General features: G+C 34.4%; 1 protein-coding gene across 4 annotated transcripts in view; it reads right to left on the bottom strand.

The window, feature by feature from the left end:
* Positions 1–22,256, bottom strand: part of LOC149775044 (inositol polyphosphate 5-phosphatase K-like) — a 76,727-nt gene extending 54,471 nt beyond the window's left edge. For 2 of the 4 annotated variants that reach the window (XM_089943888.1, XM_089943889.1), the window contains exons 1-2: positions 21,935–22,256; positions 6,805–6,909 (exon numbers count right to left, since the gene is read on the bottom strand). In XM_089943888.1, coding sequence (XP_089800014.1) covers positions 6,805–6,909; positions 21,935–22,020 — 191 coding nt within the window. In that variant the 5' untranslated portion in view covers positions 22,021–22,256. Of the gene's footprint in view, positions 1–1,035; positions 3,216–6,804; positions 6,910–11,340; positions 11,467–21,934 lie in introns of those variants that run through there. The other 2 variants (XM_089943891.1, XM_089943890.1) reach the window with 2 other exon arrangements.
* Positions 22,257–24,517: the final 2,261 nt, after the last annotated feature.

Below are 24,517 nucleotides of genomic sequence, written 5' to 3'. Positions count from 1 at the left end.
TTGTCCCAGCAGCAATTTATCAAATAAGCCTATCAAGCACAGGAAGGCTTTACTCAAGGCAAGAGTGGTAAGATATAAGTACAGTGGACTAAAAGGAAAATTAACTGCTTGTGTCAAATCAATGGTATTAAATGTACAATGTGTAGAAAATTGGTATTAATCCAAGTTTTGCTTCTTAGCATTAATTTAATGGAAAATGTCTTGATTTCTTGTCCACAATTTTCACAGTACACAGGATGTTACCATATCATGGAATTTTCACCTATGAAAGTAGTAACTGTCTGTGTCATGACTAAGGATGAAATGATACTTCTTCCATACCGACACAAGAGGTGAAGAATTTAATTTAATTTTCAGAATTCATGAAGAATTAGTGGCTGTGTGCCTTTTTATTCTTAAAATGGAGAATTTATCCGAGACAGCTGTCACAATCATATGCATTCATTTCTGTCAGTTTAAAAAATCAAAACAAGGACTATCGACAACACTGACTCATCTTCTACAATTGAACACATGGTTTGAAATCTACCCCTCCACCCCAATTCCATGCTAGCTATCTTATTATATCAGCCAAAGATAAATGTAAAGGAAATATTCTCGACTTGTTCCTCATGTATGATTTAAATAATTTACTGATCTGTAAATACCACTTATACATGAAGCTTCTCTGTTGCTTTGTATCTTGGTTGCTTCCTTTGAAATCGATAGCTACACTTCCAGTGTGACAGGCAGTGGAATATCTTACATTCCATTCTGATTGGCTGTTACTGTTTGCTCAAGTCCAGGGTAAAACAAAAACCTTCAGTCAGAATTAACTGCAGCTTATTCACTGCATGACTGCAGGAAGTATTGCATCTAAACTCAATCCAACCGATAAGCTTCATGCAAAAGTGACTACTTAAGGTATTTAAATCATACATGAGGAAAAAGTTTGGAATATCTCCTTTTACACTGGATAAATAAATAAAAATTAGCACATAATTGACGAAGGAACTGATTCCAAACTAAATGAGTTACACTACTGTCAGTACTCACCTTGACTGGTTATTGTCAATAATTTCTCTATTTGCTGATAGAAATGAGTGCATATGGCCTTGGAAGTTGTTTTGCATCTGCAGTAAGTACAATGTGATGGATTTGCTTGTTATTCATCTCCACTTCCTCACCCTGACTTGTTCTTGATAAAAGTTTCCTTCCATGAGGAAATTGCACTATTTCTTTTCTTTGGATCATAACACCATCATGCCTTCCAAATATAAGTGAAAACATAAAATTGGCACTAAGGTGATTTTTAAAGTATTCAGGAGTCCTGCGTCTGATCAAATGGATCAGCCTGAAATGGCCCAAAACACTGAAATAAAATCACTGGCAGCTCATAGGTAGTCTGTTTAGAAGTATTTCTTTATAACGTCATGTTTGAAAATGATATGCCTGCTGTGTGTCTGTAATCTGCATACTGGAAACACATCCAATATATCAACACACATAAAACAGCAACACCCTACCACTTTCAGACCTATAAAAGATGAAAAGTCCATCGAGTTGATGTGTTTATCTATAATGTATTGTAAAGTAGGCAGTGTGTTGTGAATTATTTCGAAATGTGGCACAGGTGTATCATTTCACACCTGTTCAAAACAATGTTTAGTCCAATCTGGTTACATGATAAAGTTACACTCAGCTGATGAAACTCTCTTCATAGTTGTTAGAAAGTTTGAATTGAACTTTTGTACAGTCTGATTTCATATGAAAAGTACACATCTTAACAGGGTCTCAGGTGTCCAGATAAGAATTTTAATTTAATAATGAATTATTTATTGTGTCATTCCAATTTTTATCATGCCAACACCATAATCAGTGGAAGAAGATAGACATGTTCTTACAACGACTTTAAACATCTAGCATTCACCAGCCCTGAACCATCAGGCAATGACAGGAGTGTCTGTGTGATTTGGATTTGTAACATAGCTTGAACACTTATTCAATCGTAGTGCTACAATGTCTACAGTGTGGCAGTTTATAGTGATGTCTAGCACTCGGGCAACATGCTGCAGACATGTAACAGACATGTAGCATGATGTCCCACCCAGTTACATTAAACTGACACCAGGCCGACCAGTCCTAACAGGCGATGACAGGAGTGTGTGCGTGATTTGGATTTGTAACATAGGTTGAAAAAAAATTCAGTCTGATGTCTAAAGTGTGGCAGTTTATAGTGATGTCTAGCACTCAGGCATCATGCTGCAGACATGTAGCATGATGTCCCACCCAGTCACAAACTCACACCAAGCCAACCAGTCCTAAAGATAATTGGGGTTAAAAAAATGGTTAGTGGGGTTGCATTAATGCGGAGTTTTACAGTATTTTACTTTTTTCAAAGTAAAACACATTGGCACAACTAAAAAGGTTGGAATTGGAGGTAAGACAGGTTCAGTTTCAGATATTAAAGATACAACTGGAAAGAGAGATGGAAGTAAAACAAATGCAGTAAAAAGAACACAAGGAAGAAAGTGAGAAAGAAAGGGAATTTCAAATTCATTTAAATTCGTTTAAAAGGATTAAAGCAAGCAAAAGAAAACACTCCCCTACTTTTGATGTTTTAAGAAATATCAAGTTAGTACCCCCTTTTCTGGAAAAAAAAGATGACAGACATTTTCATTATTTTGAAAAAATGGCTGAGTATAAAGTGGCCAAGAGAGTACTGGACTGTGTACTCACAATGTGTACTCACTGGTAAAGCTCATGATATTTACATTTCACTGTTACTAGAGCAGAGTGCTGACTATGACATAGTTAAGGACTATATCTTGATGGGTTATGAGTTAGTCCTTGAGGCTTATCTGCAAATATTCAGAAATTATAAAAAAGAAGAAGACCAGACCTATGTTGAAATTGCATGGGAAAAAGCATGGCAATTTGATAGGTGGTGCTTCTCTAGAAAGGTTAATAAAGATTACGAAAGTCTCAGACAACCAATATTGGTTGAAAATTTCAAGAACTGTGTCCATAGTGACATTAACACTTATCTTGATGAGCATAAGGTCGAAACCTTGGAAGATGCTGCTCATGCTGCTGATGATTATTCGTAAAGTTTCTTTTGTAAATAACACTTCCACTCAACAGTCTTCTGGCAGAAAAGTATTTCTGCCTAATACAAGCCCTTCTAAATCTCAAACTGGCACAACTTCTAAAAATCAAGCTTCAGATAAACTTGATCAAAGATCCTTGTCTCTTCCTATGTGTACCTATTGTAAGAAGAAAGGACATGTTATTTCTGATTGCTACAAATTGAAAAATAGGCATCAGAATCAAGACAGATCTATTCCAAATGCTGTTATTTCAAAGAGGTCAAGGTCATGTATTGAAAGCAATACACTTGTTGGGTCTAATAAACCCCAGTCTGATTTTATTATGGAGATTTATGAACCATTCATATTGAAGGGTTCTTTATCCCTCTTGGGTGATTCAACCAAACCTATCCCTATTAAAATTTTAAGGGACACAGAAGCTTCTCAGAGTCTTTTATTGTCAGGTACTTTGTATTTTTCTGAGAAGCCTTCTTCTAATGAAACTGATCTTATTCAGGGAGTAGAGTGCGGCATTGTTAATGTTTCATCAGGACCTGTGACAGTCAGAACACTGTCTGCTTTACCAGTTGAGGGCATTCATTTATTACTAGGCAACGACCTAGCTGGAGACAAGGTTGTGGTTAATCAACTGATCAACTGGTAACTGACAAGCCTTGTTTGGATCAGAAAGTCGATCCAATTGAAAACGAATTCCCTGATTTATTCCCCCAGCTTGTACAGTTACCAGAGATATGGCCAAGAAAGCTCTTGAGAATGATGTTGATCAGGAAAGTATTCCTTTAGCTGACACATGTATTGGTCAGGCTTTTGATGAGGTCACTTTCACTCCTTGTTTGGATCAATCAGAAGGTACTTATCACAGTAATCCTCATTTAGGTACTCATTCTCTTTATTCAAATCAGGGTGATAAATGACAATCACAGGTCGTCTAACAGGGGAAAGATCCTGAGATCTGCTTGTTTCAAAAGACCATTAGTGAAACTGAAGCCACTGAAGTACCTGTCTGTTATTTCATTAAAAATGGAACTCTTGTGAGAAAAGGTGACCTCTTGAAGTACCTGCTGGTGACAAGTGGTCACTGAACTATCAAACTGTAGTTCCAAAATCTTACAGACAGGAAATACTTAGTCTGGCCCATGAAACTCCTTTAACTGGTCATTTAGGGATTAATAAGACTTATAACACGATCTTGACTCATTTTGACTGGCCAAAAATCAAAAGTGATATTGTAGATCTTGTCATACAAAAGGCTCATCTACAACCTATTCCTGCATTTGGCAAACCATTTGGTAGAATTATGGTAAATTGTGTTGGACCTTTACCTAAGACCAAGTCAGGTTACCAATACTTGTTGACCATTATGTGTGTGTCAACAAGGTTTCCAAAAGCAATTCTTTGAGGAATATTAAATCAAAAACAATAGTAAAAGCTTTAATCAAGTTTTTTAGTCAAATTGGCCTTCCCAAATCTGTCCAATCGGGTCAAAGGTCAAATGTTAGGTCTGAAACTTTCCAGCTGATAATGCCTGAATTTGGCATTCAGCAAGGTCAGTCTCTCTTACTCATTCTTCAAACTTTTCTTCAGATTAGATCTTATGGCCCTTACAAAGATAAGAAGAAAATTAATGAGTTAAATTATAATATAAGTGCTCCTGGGATCTAAATAAATTAATGGAGTACCAGTATGATGAAAGAGACAGAAGAGATAGCCAGGTTAAACATGCAATTAATTTAGTTGTGTGTGTGTGTGTGTGTGTGTGTGTGTGTGTGTGTGTGTGTGTTGGATTTTTAACATAGCTTTCACAATTTTTCAGTCATATTGCTATGATGTCTGCAGTTTGGCAGTTTATAGTGATGTCTGGCAGTTTATAGTGATGTCTATCACTGGGACATCATGCCGCAGACGTGTAACATGATGTCCCACCCACGCACATTATCCTGACACCAGGCCAACCAGTCCTAACACTAACCTCTCAATGCTGAGTGCCAAGCAAGGCAGTTGTTAGCACCATTTTTGTAAGTCTTTGGTATGACTCGGCCAGGCATCAAACCCATGACCTCCTGCATCTGAAGCGGACGCTCTAACCACTAGGCCACCGGAGTAGTTCAATTTAGTTGTACCTGTCAAACTCAGTGAAGATTTAAGTGAAGGAATATCATTGGATTCTACTGATATTGGAGTGACAAATCTTCGGAATTCAGAAATTATGAAAGATCTGGACAGAAAACTTTCATATTTGCAACAGCAAGAAAGAAATGAATTTAAAACAGTTATTATTTGGATATGAGCACTTATTTCCAGATGTTCCATGACGCTGAAATTGTAAATTCCAAACCTGTGAAACAACACCCATACAGGATGAACCCTCTCAAACAGGAATACCTGATAAAAGAAAGTATTTGTTGGAGAATGATTTTATAGTGCCCAGTAAAAGTGACTGGAGTTACCATGCATACTTGTTCCAAAACCAGATGAAACTTTCTGTATGTGCACTGATTACAGGAAGGTTAATAGTGTGAAAAAAGTTCATTTCCATCACCAAGAATCGATGACTGTATTGATATGATCGGAAATGCCAAGTATATCACAAAATTTGACCTTCTGAAAGGATTTTGGCAAATTCCACTAACGGAAAGAGCAAAGGAAATTTTGGCATTCGTGACTCCAGATGGACTTTATCAATATAAAATGATGCCATTTGGGATGAAAGGGTTGCCAAGTACTTTTCAAAGCTTGTTGTCTTCACTTTTTCTTTGTTACTGTTTATTCGAGCCTAAACAGGTAACACTGCGACCTCCTGCATCCAAGGCAGACACTCTAACCACTAGGCCATGAAGCAATGACAGGAAGCAAGAAAATTATGCATGACAGACTTTGCCAAGCAGGTATCAAACCTTTTGCAAACATACAACACCTGACATAAATAACTAACAGACCCAGAATGTGCCAATACAAACTGATTTTTCATCCTGAGTGGGCTGTGCTGTGATGCCTATTGTTGCCTGAAACAAAACTTTTAGTTATTTCAGGATGCTGGGCAATGGACAATCTTCCAAAAATTAATCTGATGGCACATAACCTTTGTGTGTCATTCTTTTTCAACAGATTACATAAGATAGCAAACACTGAAATTTATAGGTAGCTATGAAAACTGCAGAGATATATTACACAGTCAATATGCGTGTATGTATGTATGTATGTATGTATGTATGTATGTATGTATGTATGTACCTACCTACCTACGTATGTATGCATGTATGCATTTGATGGCACATAACCTATGTGTGTCATTCTTTTCCAACAGATTACATGAGATAGCAAACACTGAAATTTATAGGTAGCTATGAAAACTGCAGAGAGATATTACACAGTCAATATGTGTGTATGTGTGTATGTATGTATGTATGTATGTATGTATGTATGTATGTATGTATGTATGTATCTATGTATGTATGTACATACCTACCTACCTACATACGTATGCATGTATGTATGTACATAATTACCATTAACAGCACAATAATAATTACATGGTATTGACTAAAAATAAAGTTCTACAAATGTAAAAATGAAAAACTGCACAAACAACATTGTGTTCCAGGTCAGACTTACGTGTAAAAAGCTTGATTAATGTATACAATTTTATATTAAGAAATCTTTCTGTATGTCATAATTTCTTTCTCTTTCTCATACAAAATGTTAGTTCTCCACATACCCAACTGCATATATATCTGGCAAAGGTTTTGTTGTCAAATCAAGGAGGTCATTCAGATCAGCAGGTGGACCTTTGGCTCCAACATTCCATGTTACTAAATATAATCTGAAAGACAATTACAATCAAGTTAAATAAATCTGAAAGACAATTAAAATCAAGTTAAATAACTCACCCATTTTTAATACACAACATTCTGCTAACTATTCCCAATTTATCTAATGGTTTTTGATGTGGTAAATAGTGCATTGACATAACTATACATACACAAAATTTATCCCATGGTTTTTGATGTGGTATATAGTGCAGTGGCATAATTATACAAACACACAATTTATCCCATGGTTTGATATGACAAAAAGTGCAGTGGCATAATTGTACAAACACACAAATGATGAAACAAACCTAATTTAAGTATGTACAAATACGTGTTGGTTGTGTTTTCTTTGATGGTTTAATGCAAGTTTGAAAATGCAAAACAATTTTTGTCTTTCATGTGTCAAGTCTCATGACTCTTTACTTTTTAACCAAATTAACATAATGTAATTGAATTAATATTATTCATGGTGTTCAGAGAATGTAGAGCTACACTTGCCAAATGGCTGAGTGGTCGAAGGTACTTGCCAAATGGCTGAGTGGTCTAAGGCACTTGCCAAATGGCTGAGTGGTCTAAGGCACTTGCCAAATGGCTGAGTGGTGGTCTAAGGCACTTGCCAAGTGGTCGAATGGTCTAAGGTACTTGTCAAGTGGCTGAGTGGTCTAAGGCACTTGTCAAGTGGCTGAATGGTCTAAAGTACTTGCCAAGTGGCTGAATGGTCTAAGGCACTTGCTGTTAGAGATCACTTATATCTCACCTGTCAGTGTAGGTTCAGACCTCAGCTTCACCAACATGGATAAGTGAGAAAGACTGCCAATAGCTTCCTGTACGATGGTGGTTCTTTCCAGGTTCTTCATCAAATATACTGGCAGCCAAGTATAGCATGTCATGTGATGCAAAATGCCATTAAACCCCATAAAACTAATCTGCAAATCAAACTTCTACATCAACACCCAAGATCTCCGATGTAAAGTATCTGAAAATTTCTAATATTTCCAGCATTTCTTTCAATACAGTAAAATAAAAGGTCATAAGCAGATGAATCTACAGTATGTATATTTTTGCTGAATTCTTAATAAATCTAAAATATACTATCCCAGTACAATTTTATTCCCACCAAGCTGTTAGCCTGAAAGTTAGAGTTACTTAGTCCAAAACTACCAATTACCTCCCTTAATTAAGGATCCATTTACAGCTGTGACATCATCACAAAATAAGCTGACCATCCATAACCATAAGTGGAATGATTATTTTGATATAAATAACAGATCTTGTGTGCCACATATAGTCAACACTTGTGCAAAACAACTCCCTTCAATTATTTCTTCTTCTCTTCTGAGGGAGTAAACTGGTCTAGTTTGCAGAAATTATGAAGCAAGGATAAAATAGGAAAAACAACAAGAAAGTTTCATTAGGTTATTTGCTTGAGTACAGCATATGGCCAATTTCATACCAAGCCTATTACAAGCAATCATCACCAATTGTTCTTAATATCAAGTACGGATTTAGACAATGTTTCAAACACCACTGAAAACCTAGTCTTACCTCAATAAAGATATCATGGAAACGGTAGAAAAAAATCTATCAAATCAACTAAAAGAAAGAAAAATACGTCACACCCATCCACTGTGTACAGAATTTAAATTGAAAATAACTTTTTTTTAAAACTTTTTTTAATTACCTTATAGCCAAGATTATACATGTGTATGCAGCATGTATAAAATAAAACATGAAAGGCCTAAAAGAAATATATTATCTCAGACCAATATTTCAATGGTTTTCCCCAATCACTGCCTCCATTTTAAAAAATTCATCATGAGATATTTTGTTGTAAATTTTGAGAAAAGTTTTCTTAGTATTTTATTTCTCTTTGAGGATAATTTCAACATTGTGAGTGCATTGATAATGATGTACTGCACAATCTCGATTCCTTCCAATTATTTGCCTCATTCAATTTGAAATATTCTGTTTTCATTTCATTTTTTTAAATAAGTCGATAATTAGCCTATATACTGGTTCTATTCTGGAACTTAAAATTGGGGCTTAAACAAAAAGTTAAAATGATAAAAATTATATACATTAATTTAGCATTGAATGTATGAAATAATTCACAATTTTTCTTCAATTTAAAATCATGGAGGACTCTTCACTAACAATTATGGGGTCATTTTCAGGGGTGGGTGGGTATGACTTTGGTTTGTTCAGATTGTGGGAAGGGAAGGGAAAAAAAGAGAAAAGAAAAGAAGATGATAAGATTAGATTTATTTAGCACCAGCAGTATTTAAAACAACAATTCAACATAAGCTCTAATGAGCATTTTACTGACGTTACATAAAACAAATAAGTAATTACAACATTCATACTTGGCAAGACATAAAAACAGCATAATATGTAGTTACACACAGTGCATAACTTGAAACATGAGCAAGCAAAGCATTTTAAAAGGCAGTAATACAAATGATAAAAGTAAATTTAGTGTCTGGATAAATTAAAAGCAAACTTTTGGATAATTAATATAAAAATTACTGTAAATTTTTTAATTTAAATTAAATGCAGAAGCGCCCAATTAGGACTAAATGGTATGCTGCAATGCAGCTTATGCCTTGCTTAGACAGAAATGAACTAAAGTAAGGCACCTGATAGCATACAAGACAAGGACAGATAAAAGAAAAAAATGCTAGCACAAACATTAGCCATCACCATCATGGTGGAGGGGGGTTATTATTTACAGGTAATTACATTTACAGTTTTTACCATTCCAGGATAGAAATAAAGATCTAAATAAATTTAAATTGATTTTGTAGCTCATTCCATAGAATGGCAGCTGCACATTAAAAATAATTTTTTCCCAAATGTTGAGATTTTAATTCTTGGGACATATAAAATATTTGAATATCTAAAATTATATTAATTTTGTTTAAAACATATTAAATCATCCAAACATTTGGCAGTATGCTTATTCAGAATTTTGAAAGTTTCAAGGGCCATAACCTGAAGTCTGCACACCTTTAGGGTTGGCATTTTTTGCCAGAAGTAAGAATTTATGATAGCTGCTTGCGAAATATCATGAAGTATCATACACAAATCTCAGCATGCTCTTGTATTTTGTCAAATTTAGTATTGTACATGTCACTGCAAGAATGCGTGGCTAAGGAACAGAAACTGAACTGAAAAGAATAAATGTATGCAAGATCGTCACTTTGTTCAGTCTAGTTAGCCTCTGACCAATATGTTTCAAGACAGTTGCCTTGAAGCTTTCCTTCAGAGACTGCTTAATTGCAGTTTAATCAAAGTCAATTCAAAACAGTTTCAGTTTCTTAATATGTTTAATGCAGGCTTCATACTGAATATCTGTTTACCAGTAACTAGTGCTTCCAACATGTCAGGATTGGCTCACATTTTGTTAACAGTGAACCAGTCAATCAAAATCTTGGACTCTGCTTCAAGAGAGTTAATCAGAGTATAAAAGTCCAGTGAGGAAAAGGACCCACTTCTAAGTAATCAACCATGATGGACAGACTGAAGTAATGTTATTATGCAATGTTGTTTTTACTATTATTATGCACAATTTGCATGCAATAAGTACTTTTTCTTTGTAATAATACATATAAATCTGTATTATCTGGTTTTTCTCTCGAGACTAGGGTTGTCTCCCCTCCACCTATCACTCACTGAAATCTCCCACATACACACAAATTTACAGTGAAAAATTTACTTTTTTCTTTTTCTTACATTTTGGTTCCAGTGTAGTATATTTACAATAATACTGCCTGTGATAATTTAGTTGCTAATTTCCCTTTGATTTTATCAGCATGGTCAGCTGTTTTGATTGTTTGAAGTTTGTCAACATGAATTACACTGTCTGAGAGAAGCAATTCAGAAAGGATAAAAGATGTTAATTATTGTAAACATTACTATGATTCTCTCTGCAAGGAGTGTTCTGCTTCAGTGCATCAAGTTGTTGAGATGGATTAGAGCCCATACTATGTATGGACAGGAATAAAGATATTAAATGATTATGTCTGGATTATGGAAGAGATCAAGTGATAAAACTAGGTTGGTCAAATAAAGTGATGGTTGGAAATGGAAATTTCAGTGATTCCAATCAAGTCCAAAAGAACATATATGTGCATTCTGCTCATCCTGTAAAGCTATTTTAAAGTCTGTTATGGTGGCAAGAATGACATCACACATCATGCAGAAACCACCATCTCATAAAAGCATATTAACCATGACAACAAACATGATATCATTGCAATCCATGGCCACATGATCTGCATCAAATGTGCATAAAGTTACACATGCCAAGACACTTTTAACAAACTTTGCAGCTGAAAATAATCTGTTTCTGGTAACTTATCATTTTTCAAGTCCAGTGAACATAATATTTCTGCATGCAGAAATTGCACAAAGTTCACATACAAATGGTAAAAACTACTCACATTGTGACCCAAGTTTTGGGTCCACAGTGGGACAAGAAAGTCACAGAAAAGTGTACATAGGATATCCACAAGACTCCTTGGAATTCCACCTTGTAACACTGGATCAGCAGAGTTCACCTTTCCATGCTTGGATAAAATATTTATGTATGTATCACTAAAGTATAACTATTTTATTGTTCATAAGAAATCATTATCACAATTGTATGATAATAATAATAACAATAATAACAATAGAAATAATATGGGTACAATACAAGAATTAATCTGTAATGCCTGGGATGAATGAGGTCTTCGTTTTCATCAATAATATTAGCAAGTGATAATCATTTTCTGGATTTGATAGTTGTTGTTAAACGATGATGGCATCTGCATGTTACACTTAAAGTCATAATGGGTGTGATGCAATAATGTATACATCATCAGTTCTTTAAATGGACAATCTTCTAACACTAAAACAACATTTGATACCTAGAAGTGAAATAAATAATCGCTAATCCAATATAAGGTAGGTTTTCTTATCTTCTTTGATCAATATTGATAATTATCAACTATTGATGGGTAAACTGTGAAATAGTATTATCAGTCTGCATGGCCGGCGGGAAATGAAAAGCTGTGATGGGTACCTTTAACGGAAAATTTCACTACAGTGATTATTTTTGTTTTTAACTCTTTTAGTAAAATTCCACAAGAACTATATGGACAGAATTGTAAATTCAGGATTTAAACCTTATGAAACCACTGCAAAAGCTTCTATATTTCAGAGAAATCTTCCTTGGGCCAATTGCATTAGAAACATCAAGTCTTCATCAAAAGTTAGAGAGAGGGAAATCCCATGTTTTGAAAAAATAGATGCATGCAGCGCATAATGGCTCTGCCTCTGCAAGACGTTCATATTGATATGTTCTTCCACTGCAATCAATGCAATGATCACAAAGCATACTTCCACTTCAATCAATGCAATGATCACAATGCTTACTTCCACTTCAATCAATGCAATGATCACAAAGCTTACTTCCACTTCTATCAATGCAATGATCACAAAGCATACTTCCACTTCAATCAATGCAATGATCACAAAGCATACTTCCACTTCAATCAATGCAATGATCACAAAGCATACTTCCACTTCAATCAATGCAATGATCACAAAGCATACTTCCACTTCAATCAATGCAATGATCACAAAGCATACTTCCACTTCAATCAATGCAATGATCACAAAGCATACTTCCACTTCTATCAATGCAATGATCACAAAGCATACGTCCACTTCTATCAATGCAATGATCACAAAGCATACTTCCACTTCAATCAATGCAATGATCACAAAGCACACTTCCACTTCAATCAATGCAATGATCACAAAGCATACTTCCACTTCAATCAATGCAATGATCACAAAGCATACTTCCACTTCTATCAATGCAATGATCACAAAGCTTACTTCCACTTCAATCAAGTCCTTGAAGTGTTGGTCAACCTACTCACAGATGTCAAGAAAAATATCTCACTGACCATTTTATTACTTTGAAAATTGGAAATAAGTTCTTCCTACAATAAGAATGCATGGTCATGAATTATTTCTTGATATCTTGATTGCAGCATAGAAAACAAAGTTCATTAGAAACAGAGTTGCCTTTTAACATATGAATGTACCTATTATATATCCATGGCAGGTAAATTTCAAAGTTCTAATGTTTGGCATTTTGTATTGCAGTGGTGAAGCTGCCACAGACATTCATGACATTAACCATGGGCAAGAGAACTACAATGGAAGATTAAATTCATGACTTCATTCAGACTCCCAAAGAAGAAGTTCAAAAATTTGACCAAGACAATACCGATCTTAAGCAGTTTTGACACACAGTCAGCACTCTGACTCTACCATCAGGCAGGAAACAACTTAAACTTCTTGGTGCACTCAGCAGAGTTGTACTAACACTCCCAAATTCCAATGCAGACAATGAAAGAACATTTTCCATTTTGAGGAAAATTAAGGCTGACTCTAGAGAAAACCTTGATCCAGTGACAGTATATAATCCTTAAGTGTTAATATCAATAATGATATGGACTGCCACCAATTTAGATGTGTAAAATTATAAAAATGATTGTGTTACAGGTATAGTGTGTGTGAAAGGCAATAAGTTAATATGAAAGAACTGAACTGCATATTTTAATATGTAAAAAATGGAAATTTGTTCAGTAGCACTATAGTCTGATTAACACAAACCCGTTTGTTTGTACCCCCCCTACCGATTTAAAAAACGAGAACATTTAATGTGATAGAAAGTGCACAGAACTAAGTCAATTGAATCTTTGATTTATAATTTCTAACATGGCTGTGACCAGAATGGCACTAATGCTGGCATCCCTTGCACCATTTCATCCTTAATGGACTTTCCATACTAACACGTTGCCATATTGCGTACACTATAGGCTAGTTTATTTCCATCAGACAACATAATGAGGTAGTTCATCCTGTTTGGCAAATGCTGAATAATTGCGTAAATTACATAACATTGAGAGTTTAGAATTATATCCCTCTGCATACATGAACATAGAAATCAAACCACTTGGTAAATCCACATGAAAAGCATAGTTGTCATTTTCCTTTGCTTGATTCGACAAGGTAAATATCGGAAGCAGACAACTTATGTATGTACATCTGTAGTCGTGATACACCCCTTTGCTGAAAATGGACTTGTCCAGAAACTGGAAATGGATCCGAGCATGTCCGTCTACTGCACTGAAAACTTCCGTTAAGCATGAAACACGCATAAGATGATGGTGTTAGGGCCACTCTACTCAGAGTCAGGTTAGAAACTATAAATCAATGAATGAATTGACTAAGTTCCTTGCACTTTTTATCACATTAAAGGTTTCCATTATTTAAATTGGTAGGGGGGTACAAACAAACGGGTTTGTATTATCAGACTATAGTTTGTGCCCATTTGCAATAACTCTGAAGACTAATCAATTTCATCTGAAAATTCCTGACCAAATTTTGCAAATCTCCTTATCTGTTCCAAGCCAACCACAATATTATCACGTTCATGTGTGATGTTTTAGAACTCATGCATCCTTGGTTAGACCTTGTATGCAGAATATTAGTCAATTCATCTTCTCAGTTACTCCTAAAGCAACTGTGTTTAATTGTTAATGAATCTCCAATCTCTTTACAACATTTTCATTTCATCGCTTCTTCACTTTCACAAACATATCAGGAAGTAGTGACTTGACCATCTTTAATAAGATTAACACTTCAACAATAATATGAGAATTATTCAACTTTAGAGGGGCAACAAATTGGGTTTGGAGGACAAAAAAACAACAGATATGGGGCCGGAGATTAACACTTCAACAATAATATGAGAATTATTCAACTTTAGAGGGGCAACAAATTGGGTTTGGAGGACAAAAAAACAACAGATATGGGGCCGGAGGACTAAAAAACAACAGATATGGAAGACTCAAAAGTAAGTTTTAGCAGAAACCTCCGGACTTTTATATGGTAAAAAAAATTAAAATATTTATTTTTTTATATTTATTGAAACTTTGACAGATATCCTATGCAACATAACACTGTACAAAGAACAAGCATATGCTGAAATGCAACACATCAAGATAACACTGAGATCATACACTGTCAGCCAATCAAAAGGTAACAACAAACAATATCTACATGTACTGCAAATCCAACACATACAAAGCTCTGTTTGAAGCCATCCATTGCTAACAGTACATTTCTGGACACTGAGTTCAAACATGGAGTGCCAACTGCCTATTGCACAACTACAGCTAAGGTGTAAACTTAGACTAAACATATGAATTTTACAGATTTCTATTCTGCCTGGTGTAACATGATCAGTAAGCAAAGCCACAGCATAAATAAGGGTATGTTTATCCATTTACATTTTGTGCTATACTTAACATATTTTATATAACAGTGCACTGCAAAAATTAATTTGTATTCTGTTGTTTTATAATCTATTAAAGAAAAATATTTTCTTGTCTTGTTCACAACTTTTAATAGAAAAATCTGTAAGAAAAAAATCTCTATACAATAACTTTCTATTTTCTGATGCAGACTTTCATAAAGTTTAAATTAATTCTCAAATACCTCTGTCTTTAGAACCTGCATAGGAATTTCAATAAAGCTCCCTTAAAGGAATAATAAAGCTCCCTTAAATAAATAAACATGAATTTCAATATGATGTGTCTCTTTTTATCACGCAACCAAAGGCACGGTGAAGATATTGCTCACAGAGTCACCACATTTCACGGTAACCCATAAAAAAATGTGGGACTAGTTGTGCTAATTAAATTGTGAAATACACTGCATTAAACTGGAAGAAACAGGGGCAATGACTCCAACAAATATAGGATCAAAGCATCTTGATATGTGCATCATCTGACAATAACCATAGTATTTTAACAAGTTTCACAGCAATCCATAAAATATACAGGACTACAGTCAGCCTCCAATCCATTCTGAATCATACCCCATTGTCTTTGAAAGTATTTACCCAACACAATCACACTGAAACTTAGAATTATTTAATCCTTTCTTATCCTACAAATTACAGACCATACCTTGATCTGCCAGTGCAAACTTATGTAATTGGGAAAAATGTAGTCATTAATGGGGAGTACAATGTTAAAGCCATGCATTTTTCTAAAATGGAAATGCCTAATATACATCTTAAGGTACATGATTTTAAAATGGAAACATCTAATATATATATATATATATATATATATATATATATATATATATATATATATATATATATATATATATATTAAATTACATGGTTTTAACATGGAAACGCCAAATATATATCTTAAGTTACATGGTTTTAAAATGGAAATGCTTAATATATATCTTAAGTTACATGGTTTTAAAATGGAAACAATATATATATATATATATATATATATATATATATATATATATATATATATATATATATATATTAAATTACATGGTTTTAACATGGAAATGCCTAATATACAGGGATGGTCCTGGCTTTTAAAAAGCTGTCGCCAAAAAATTCGCCTACCTCAATATTTTGTCGCCAATTTTCAAAAAGTGTCGCCAGAACAAGTAGTGTACATTTTTCCAAGTGTTAATTCAGTCTATTAATGTAACAGGCAATGAAAATTACAAAAGATGGGTTAGTTAATTCTTTAATTACAACAAGCATTAACAAAATCTTACAAAGTGTTACATGAAGATCCGTCGCAATTTTAGGGCTGCCCACTTGTTGAATGCAGTTTCAAAGTCTAATTTTTCACATCTGTACATGCTGATTCTCATGAAATTCTCAAGAGATGAGATGCAGAGTTTATTTCTGATGTCAGTTTTTGTGAGGTTCATCTTACTGAATCCACCGTTCACAGTCCACAGCACTGACAGGTGACACCAGTAGTCTATCAGCAGTCCCCCCCCCATGGCTAGCTTCACAAAGCTTGTAGTGAATTGCTTCCTAAATCCCAAGAATGATCACTGAATGCTGTATAAATTTTCTCGACAAACAAAATAGGATCTCCATTCCCACGAATGAAACTTACACGAGTCAACACCTGGCAATATTGGACCGTATATATAAGCATAAATTCACACCCAATTTAGAGATTCTTTCACTCTTGTATTTTGAGAAATAAATAATCATTATTAATTATGCAAAACTGGTTGTTGTTTTTTTTGTGCTATTTCTCGTTTCGGAGTTTAAGTGTCAGCAGCCGTAACACGGATTGATGGCAAAAGGAAAAGATCAATGAGTAAAATGCTGCACTGGCGACAGACATAATTGTGATTGAGATTTTTCCATTTCCTTTGTATTTATACACAGTAGTCGGTACTTCAAAGGTTATCAGTTTTCTATGAAGGTTCAGCAAAACTATTGTACTGGTATATGTAAAAAAAAACAAAAAAAACAACAACAACAGAAGATTTAGACATTCAATTAATTGTATCTGTTCTATTCGCGTCTTCAGAAGTCGGTCAGTTGTAGGTATAGTTCGGTAGCATGATTGACTGTATCACAGCATACAGTACTCAGCCCAGATGTCAGCATAAGCAGATTATGATGTAACAATGCACTGTAAAGATGGGGTTGTCAATACGAACAAAGGATTGTTTGTGTAACAGATTGATTCCAATGCATTGCTTAGTCAAGTTTGTGGCTTCCTTTCGTTCTCCCTTTTAATTTATCCAGTCTAAATCTATGATTGTATGTACAAATTAAATAACCAAAAAGTCTGTCGCCAAAAAAATCGCCAGATGGGATATTTTTGTCGCCAATAAGGAAAAAAAATCGCAATTTGCGACATTGGCGAAGCCCAGGACGATCCCTGAATATATATCTTAAGGTACATGGTTTAAAAATGAAAACACCCAATATATATCTTAAGGTGCATGGTTTTAAAATGAAAACACCCAATATATATCTTAAGGTGCATGGTTTTAAAATGAAAACACCCAATTTATATCTTAAGGTGCATGGTTTTAAAATGAAAACACCCAATTTATATCTTAAGGTGCATGGTTTTAAAATGAAAACACCCAATATATATCTTAGGGTGCATGGTTTTAAAATGAAAACACCCAATATATATCTTAAGGTGCATGGTTTTAAAATGAAAACACCCAATTTACATCTTAAGGTGCATGGTTTTAAAATGAAAACACCCAATATATATCTTAAGGTGCATGGTTTTAAAATAAAAACACCCAATATATATCTTAAGGTGCATGGTTTTAAAATGAAAACACCCAATATATATCTTAAGGTGCATGGTTTTAAAATGAAAACACCCAATATATATCTTAAGGTGCATGGTTTTAAAATGAAAACACCCAATATATATCTTAAGGTGCATGGTTTTAAAATGAAAACACCCAATATATATCTTAAGGTGCATGGTTTTAAAATGAAAACACCTAATATATATCTTAAGGTGCATGGTTTTAAAATGAAAACACCCAATATATATCTTAAGGTGCATGGTTTTAAAATGAAAACACCCAATATATATCTTAAGGTGCATGGTTTTAAAATGAAAACACCCAATATATATCTTAAGGTGCATGGTTTTAAAATGAAAACACCCAATATATATCTTAAGGTACATGGTTTTAAAATGAAAACACCCAATATATATCTTAAGGTACATGGTTTTAAAATGAAAACACAGAATATATATTTTAAGGTACATGGTTTTTCCACATACAATTCCACCAATAAAAATAAAAGTACATAGAAATTGTATACACCATGCATGACAACCTTCTACTCTAACAGATACAGTTAAAATAAGGTAGTATAAACAGCAGTGACAATTCTCAAAATCATACAAGTTTCATCTAAGTTGAATAGACTTTTTATCCTTTCTTTAATTATATGCCAAACATTTCACAATAATGAAATCTAATTAAAAGTAACTTCACAATTTATAGTTTTCAAACTTCATAATTAAATAGCATTGAAAATGATGGTGCTTTAAACATTTAAATTAACAATTAATTTAGACATTATTATCATTATTGCATGTGACATCACAACTCACAACATTCAATCCATTTTATTCAGGATAACACCTATAAGTGGACCTTATCCAAAGATATCCTCGTACTTTATCATTGATTTTTGCGTGTATATAATCACCTTCCTAGGAATACAGATAGAAAAAAAAAATGAATAACAGCCATATGATGATATGTGAAATTCAATTCTAAAAAAGGCACTCATTACTGAAATGGAATCATCAATTCATTGGCCACCATTTACCACCTTTTGCAACTCAAACATCTGCAGTAACTGGTGACATTGATATTAAATGTAAATTACATATTGATTACAACAGGTACGGTCTGACTTGCTTTAAAATATTCTGACACTTAGCGCATTTTACAGGAAAGAATCTTCTGTGGGAAAATTATATGATGCTGCAATAAAAAATGTGAAAATTAAAACTAAACCAGAATTGTTTGCAAAGCATAGTACTGTAAGTTTAAATTAATTTACTTCCAATTTTGTTTACTCTCATGGTCAGTAGTGCTGATCATTAAGGCAGCTTAAACAAGCGATGTCTTAGACCTTTTAGTCACTAAAGATTCAGGGATACTTAGATGCTAGTTTTTTGGGGGTTTGTTTTGATGCCCAAATTCTCCTTATATAAAAGTTAACTGTATTTTTCCACCAAAATTCTGATGAAGAAAAAGAAACACCTGCTTATTTGATTAGGTTTATTATGAATTAAGTTAAATCAAGTGCATAATAACACAAATTCAAATACATGTATAATAATAGAAAGCTAGCATTTCCAGTTTTCAAGGAAGACACTGGACAAATATAAAATTAAAAAATGCAACAATGTTAGACACTAGATAATAATAAATCCCATTATATAAAGAAAATATGTACTCTTAATTAAATGTAAAACAATCTAAAATAACACAATTCACACTGAATTATTGATGTCGGAAGGTATATAATATGGGAAAGAGGACGTAATGTTATCATGCACAATTGAGAATGAAAATATTTCATTGGGACTTTTTTTTTTAAATTTAGGATATTGAGTCTGTATCACCGACCAAGTGTGATGTAATAAAAATGGTATTTACAAAATGGTAATTACCGTTAAAAATAATCGAGTTCTCAAATGAAAACTGCCAATAACTTAACATTGTTATATGTTTATACAAATATTTTATTCCAATAATAAGCAGCAATCCTAGTCTATGAGTCAATGTTACATGTCCAGGTTTTATTGTCCAGGTTCTTTCATTTTCAATTTGTTTTCTGTCCAGGTTTTTTACCTTTGCTCTTAGTGGCAACTACCATCTTCATTCTGTCAGATGAGTTACATTTTTAGAGTCTTTTGTGACAAATTTCTTGTCTTTTGTGACAAATTTCTTAAGTCTCAAGTAATGTATCTATTTGTCCTTGTCAGATTTGGAGACCCAGAGTATTTTTTAGACCAAAACATACGCAATTTTCTGTTAGTTTATACTGTCCATCTCCAACTATCATCTGTTTAAGTCCGATGAACTGCACATCAATCATTGCCAGAACACCATCAATAACACCATTTAATGGTTGCAATTTCCACTGTATGTCCTGTTTGAGCATGTGATTGACAGACTCACTGTTGTTGTTTGTCTGAGATTTGTTTAATTTACCTTCACACAGGGGTAAGTGTATCTTGCGCTTGATTGGATCTTTTAACTGTTGATCAAAGTGTCTGAGAAAATTTGCTGAAATGTTAGAAATGAAACCATGAAATTCATCAGATTTCACATCAAAGCTAACACTAGTCAGTAGTCACAAGTCAGTTTTCACTAAAGATTTTTCAAGGATGAGGTTCCTGTTGACATTGCTGACAGCATCGCCCGTTCTTTTCTGTTTTGCATTTTGCTGGAGATGATGAACACAGAGAACATGGTTTGAAAAATTAAATGGCTTTTATCATAGCCTTTTCATCATCACTTCCAATTACCAGGTCACTTGGGGTCACATCATGTAACTGAAGTTTAAATGCATGAACAAATGAGAATTAGTTTCCAAATCATTGTCGTCAAGTATAAACAATGGCCCTGAATGTTTACTCAGCAAAGAGGTACTCATTTTAAGGCCTCACTTTCAAGGGCTCCCTCATCAGCACTACTGAATGCAAAGGTGTAATAATCCAAGGATGTCAACCATATTAAAATCACAAAACATGAATTACTGGGGTGTTCAGCAGTAGTGACTGGCCAAAAGGTCATTATACAGAAGGAAGCTAATTCGAAAAATATATTCAAGTCTCAACTAAAGGTTTTTGAATCCTTTATTTACTCGAATTTATATAAACATGTAATTTTATAAACACAGTTTATATGTATAAAAAAAATCAATTGCAGATAAATTACATCCCTATGTCCTAATGTAAATAAAGTTAAATATCAATGTCACCCTTTACTGCAAATGTTCGAGTTACAAATAAAACCCAAATTTCACTTACAAAATGCATAAAATTGAAATCGTCCTCATGCTTGCATTGCATTAATAAAACTAAACCAAAATATGTTTGAAAAGAGATTAAACATTCCACCTTTTTTTTAGTATTACACAATAAATTCAGTAATTTTTATTTGATACCTTTATTCTGGTAAATAACTTTATTCTGGTTAATCTATTGACCCCCTGGGACACAAGATGACCTATAATAATCATAGGGATTCATATCATTGCTTACAATTTAAATGTGAGTCATACATACAGTATAAAATAATACAATAATATTTATATGTATGACTGACAGATACATTGTAAGCAATGAAAAAAGCCCATGTAATAATGACCTGTATAACTTGTATGCTGTATTGTATTAGCGTACCCCCTCCCATTTGTTTGTATACATTACAAAGTATAAACTGGTAATTGAAATAATAATGTTGCTGATTTTTTTAAATACCCTTAGTGCTTTTGGTTTTTAAAAAGGGGGGGGGGGCGAATACTACACAGAAATTAGATGCACTAACCGATAATTTGTCCTGGACAAAATGATTAATTTTCAAGCGTGCACAACGGGTCTAATTTTATACCTGAAACTTTCAGTCTTCGTGCTCTTGATATTTAGTTCCTTTATTTTGACCTCTGCCTGTTGCACGTCTGCCTGGAGTTGGGCCATGATCTGACAAACCCGGAACCTTAGAGTGACAGTGAATGGGGCCAAATCAAAACTCCGTCTTTGATATTAAGCTACACTGCATCTAATGATGTCGCTACATACAAAGTACAATAATGTATCCACACATGGTCTACATTATCAACAAATAGCACAGAGGCAGAATTAAACGCTAATTTAAATGTTTTAATTACTGAACTTTAACAGTCTTAAACGTAGTCTACGGACCAAGTCGAAGGGTTTCGAGTGGTATCATTCAGACTGGTTACGATAATGACATCTCCAGTCCACAAAACAATAATCCGGCACGCAACGCCATAGCGGCTTAATATGCGACTCTACTATCTGGCGATTTATTATCCAACTTTTTAAATAAAATTTTTTTGTTATCCCTACGCCGACTAACTCCAAGGTCACATCAGAATGTTAAGATTAACAATATAGTTCCAAACACTTGGCTCCATTCCTTCATTTGTTTTTATGACTTACTAAGGTCATTCTAATATATCTCTTGATTGTTATTTAAACTAAGTTCAATTCTTCCTAAGAAAAATGTGTTAACATGTGCTTTTTTCATAACGTAAAATTCCGTTGTCAAATCTTCAATTTCGGAGGTGCGTAGTTTTAAAAAGTCCGGTTCTGAGACTGATCTCCATATCGTCACTCTTCGCCACCATGAGGACATAGAACACAATTAATTTTACCATATGTTCTCTACATTTGTTTCTCAATACTGACCTTTCCACTGTGTGACAATCAATACAAATCATATGTTGATCTAAAATACCTTCAAAGATGACTTCACTGTGAAGTTCTTGTCAAAGGTTGACCTACATTTTTTGAGAGACTGGACAGAGCAGCATGTAAATAGAACACGGATTATATTTCCGGATCATCACCAAGGCCTTATTACTCTCTGTGCTCTGTCGCTGAAATACACACGGAAACCACACCCTGAGCTCAGATTCTCAGGAATAAACACTTGCCTTTAAATCCCTACCAAAAATGCATAAATTTAACTCTTCTATCACCACCAAAATGAGAGAGGAAAATCTTTTCTAAAAATAGACTAGAACTACATTTGTTGAGTACAGAACTGGAACTACTAACTGTGACCTGATTCCAGACAAGTCTAGTGTAGTGAAGAGTTCTCGGGGAACCAGACTAGTTGTTAAGTTCTTCAGTTTCGAAGTTAAGTAAATGTCATGTTTACCCCGACCCAGAGTAGCCCAGTTTGAAACGTGTATAATCAAGGTAATTCTGACGGGTCATTGTTTGATGTCGAACATTGCCGAAGGCTAGCACTAATCCGTTACGTAAGACTGTTGTGGCTAGAATAGAAGAACCGGACATCGGAGTTGCGAGGCGCCCGATAGCCAATTATCACCTAGGTGTCGAAATGTTTCCAAGATCGAAAGAAATTGCCTGAAGAAGTGGGAGTGTCCTAACTTCTTTCCCCTGCAAACAGACAGACAGGTTGAACTGGTCGCTAAGACGATTGGACAGGGGCACAGCGCCACCCAATCAGAATCGAGATGGGGGGAGACCTTGATTTGGGTAGAATGATATCTCTGCGTTTTCCGGCAAAAGTTAGTTCGCTGAGAGAAATTACTCAGAGAAGAGGTTAGCGTAACTCCGAATAGCCATTCGTTATTGGCGGGAAAATCTTAGAGCGGGAAATTCTAAGTACAGAAAGCTTCAAAAGGTCAGTAGATATTTGTTCGGTCTTTGTGGAATGCGACTGCATTTTAATTGTAGGTCGTATGTATACTTTATTAGTACTAGAATCGTAGTACGAAGATTTACTTTGTTTTGTTAATATGTTTGCATATTTTGAAGAAATGAGTTGATATTTGTAAAGAATTATATAACTTGCTAGCCGTCGTAAGAGTTAATATTGTACTTTACTATGTGGGTATTTTATAGTAGACTAACACATATGTTCATATGATTATAGATTTTGCCATTGTTGAATATTTGTAATGTACAGACGTGCGTCTGATTTTGTCAGATTGTAGTACGATGAGATTAAATATATATGTGTATATACTGACGTGACGCAATGTATTGATGTCTGTATAACAATTCGCTGATACTGTGTTATTACGCCATTGTTTACCCTGCAAGAAGTGTGTGGGAATTTCGATGTGTATGCATGCGTGGCCGAAACAGTGACAGCTGTCTGATGGTTAAATGTCGTTATAGTGTGAGGTGAGGTTCGATAAAACATTTGTTAACGCCTTGTAGTTTTTCACAGGAAGCTTTGAGGGACAGACCAGTTAAAGTTTGGTCCCGTAGTCTCGGATAGGGAGACGGAGGAAAGGAGAAGAAAAGAGAAGAAGGTGAAGTTGAAGCCTGGGAGCGAAATTGGAGGAGGAGATAATAGAGAGGGAAAGGAGAAGAAAGGAGAAGTTGAAGTCTGGGAGCGAAGTTGGAGGAGGAGATAGTAGAGAGGGAAACATAGACAAAGGAGGAGTTAGAGGAACGGAAAGAAGGAAGG

The sequence above is a fragment of the Sinohyriopsis cumingii genome, chromosome 19 (assembly GCF_028554795.1).
Source record: "Sinohyriopsis cumingii isolate HCF-2022 chromosome 19, ASM2855479v2, whole genome shotgun sequence".
NCBI classification, from domain to species: Eukaryota; Metazoa; Mollusca; class Bivalvia; order Unionida; family Unionidae; genus Sinohyriopsis; species Sinohyriopsis cumingii.
Note: the sequence above shows the minus strand (reverse complement) of the source record. Positions and strands in the feature narration are given on the sequence as shown.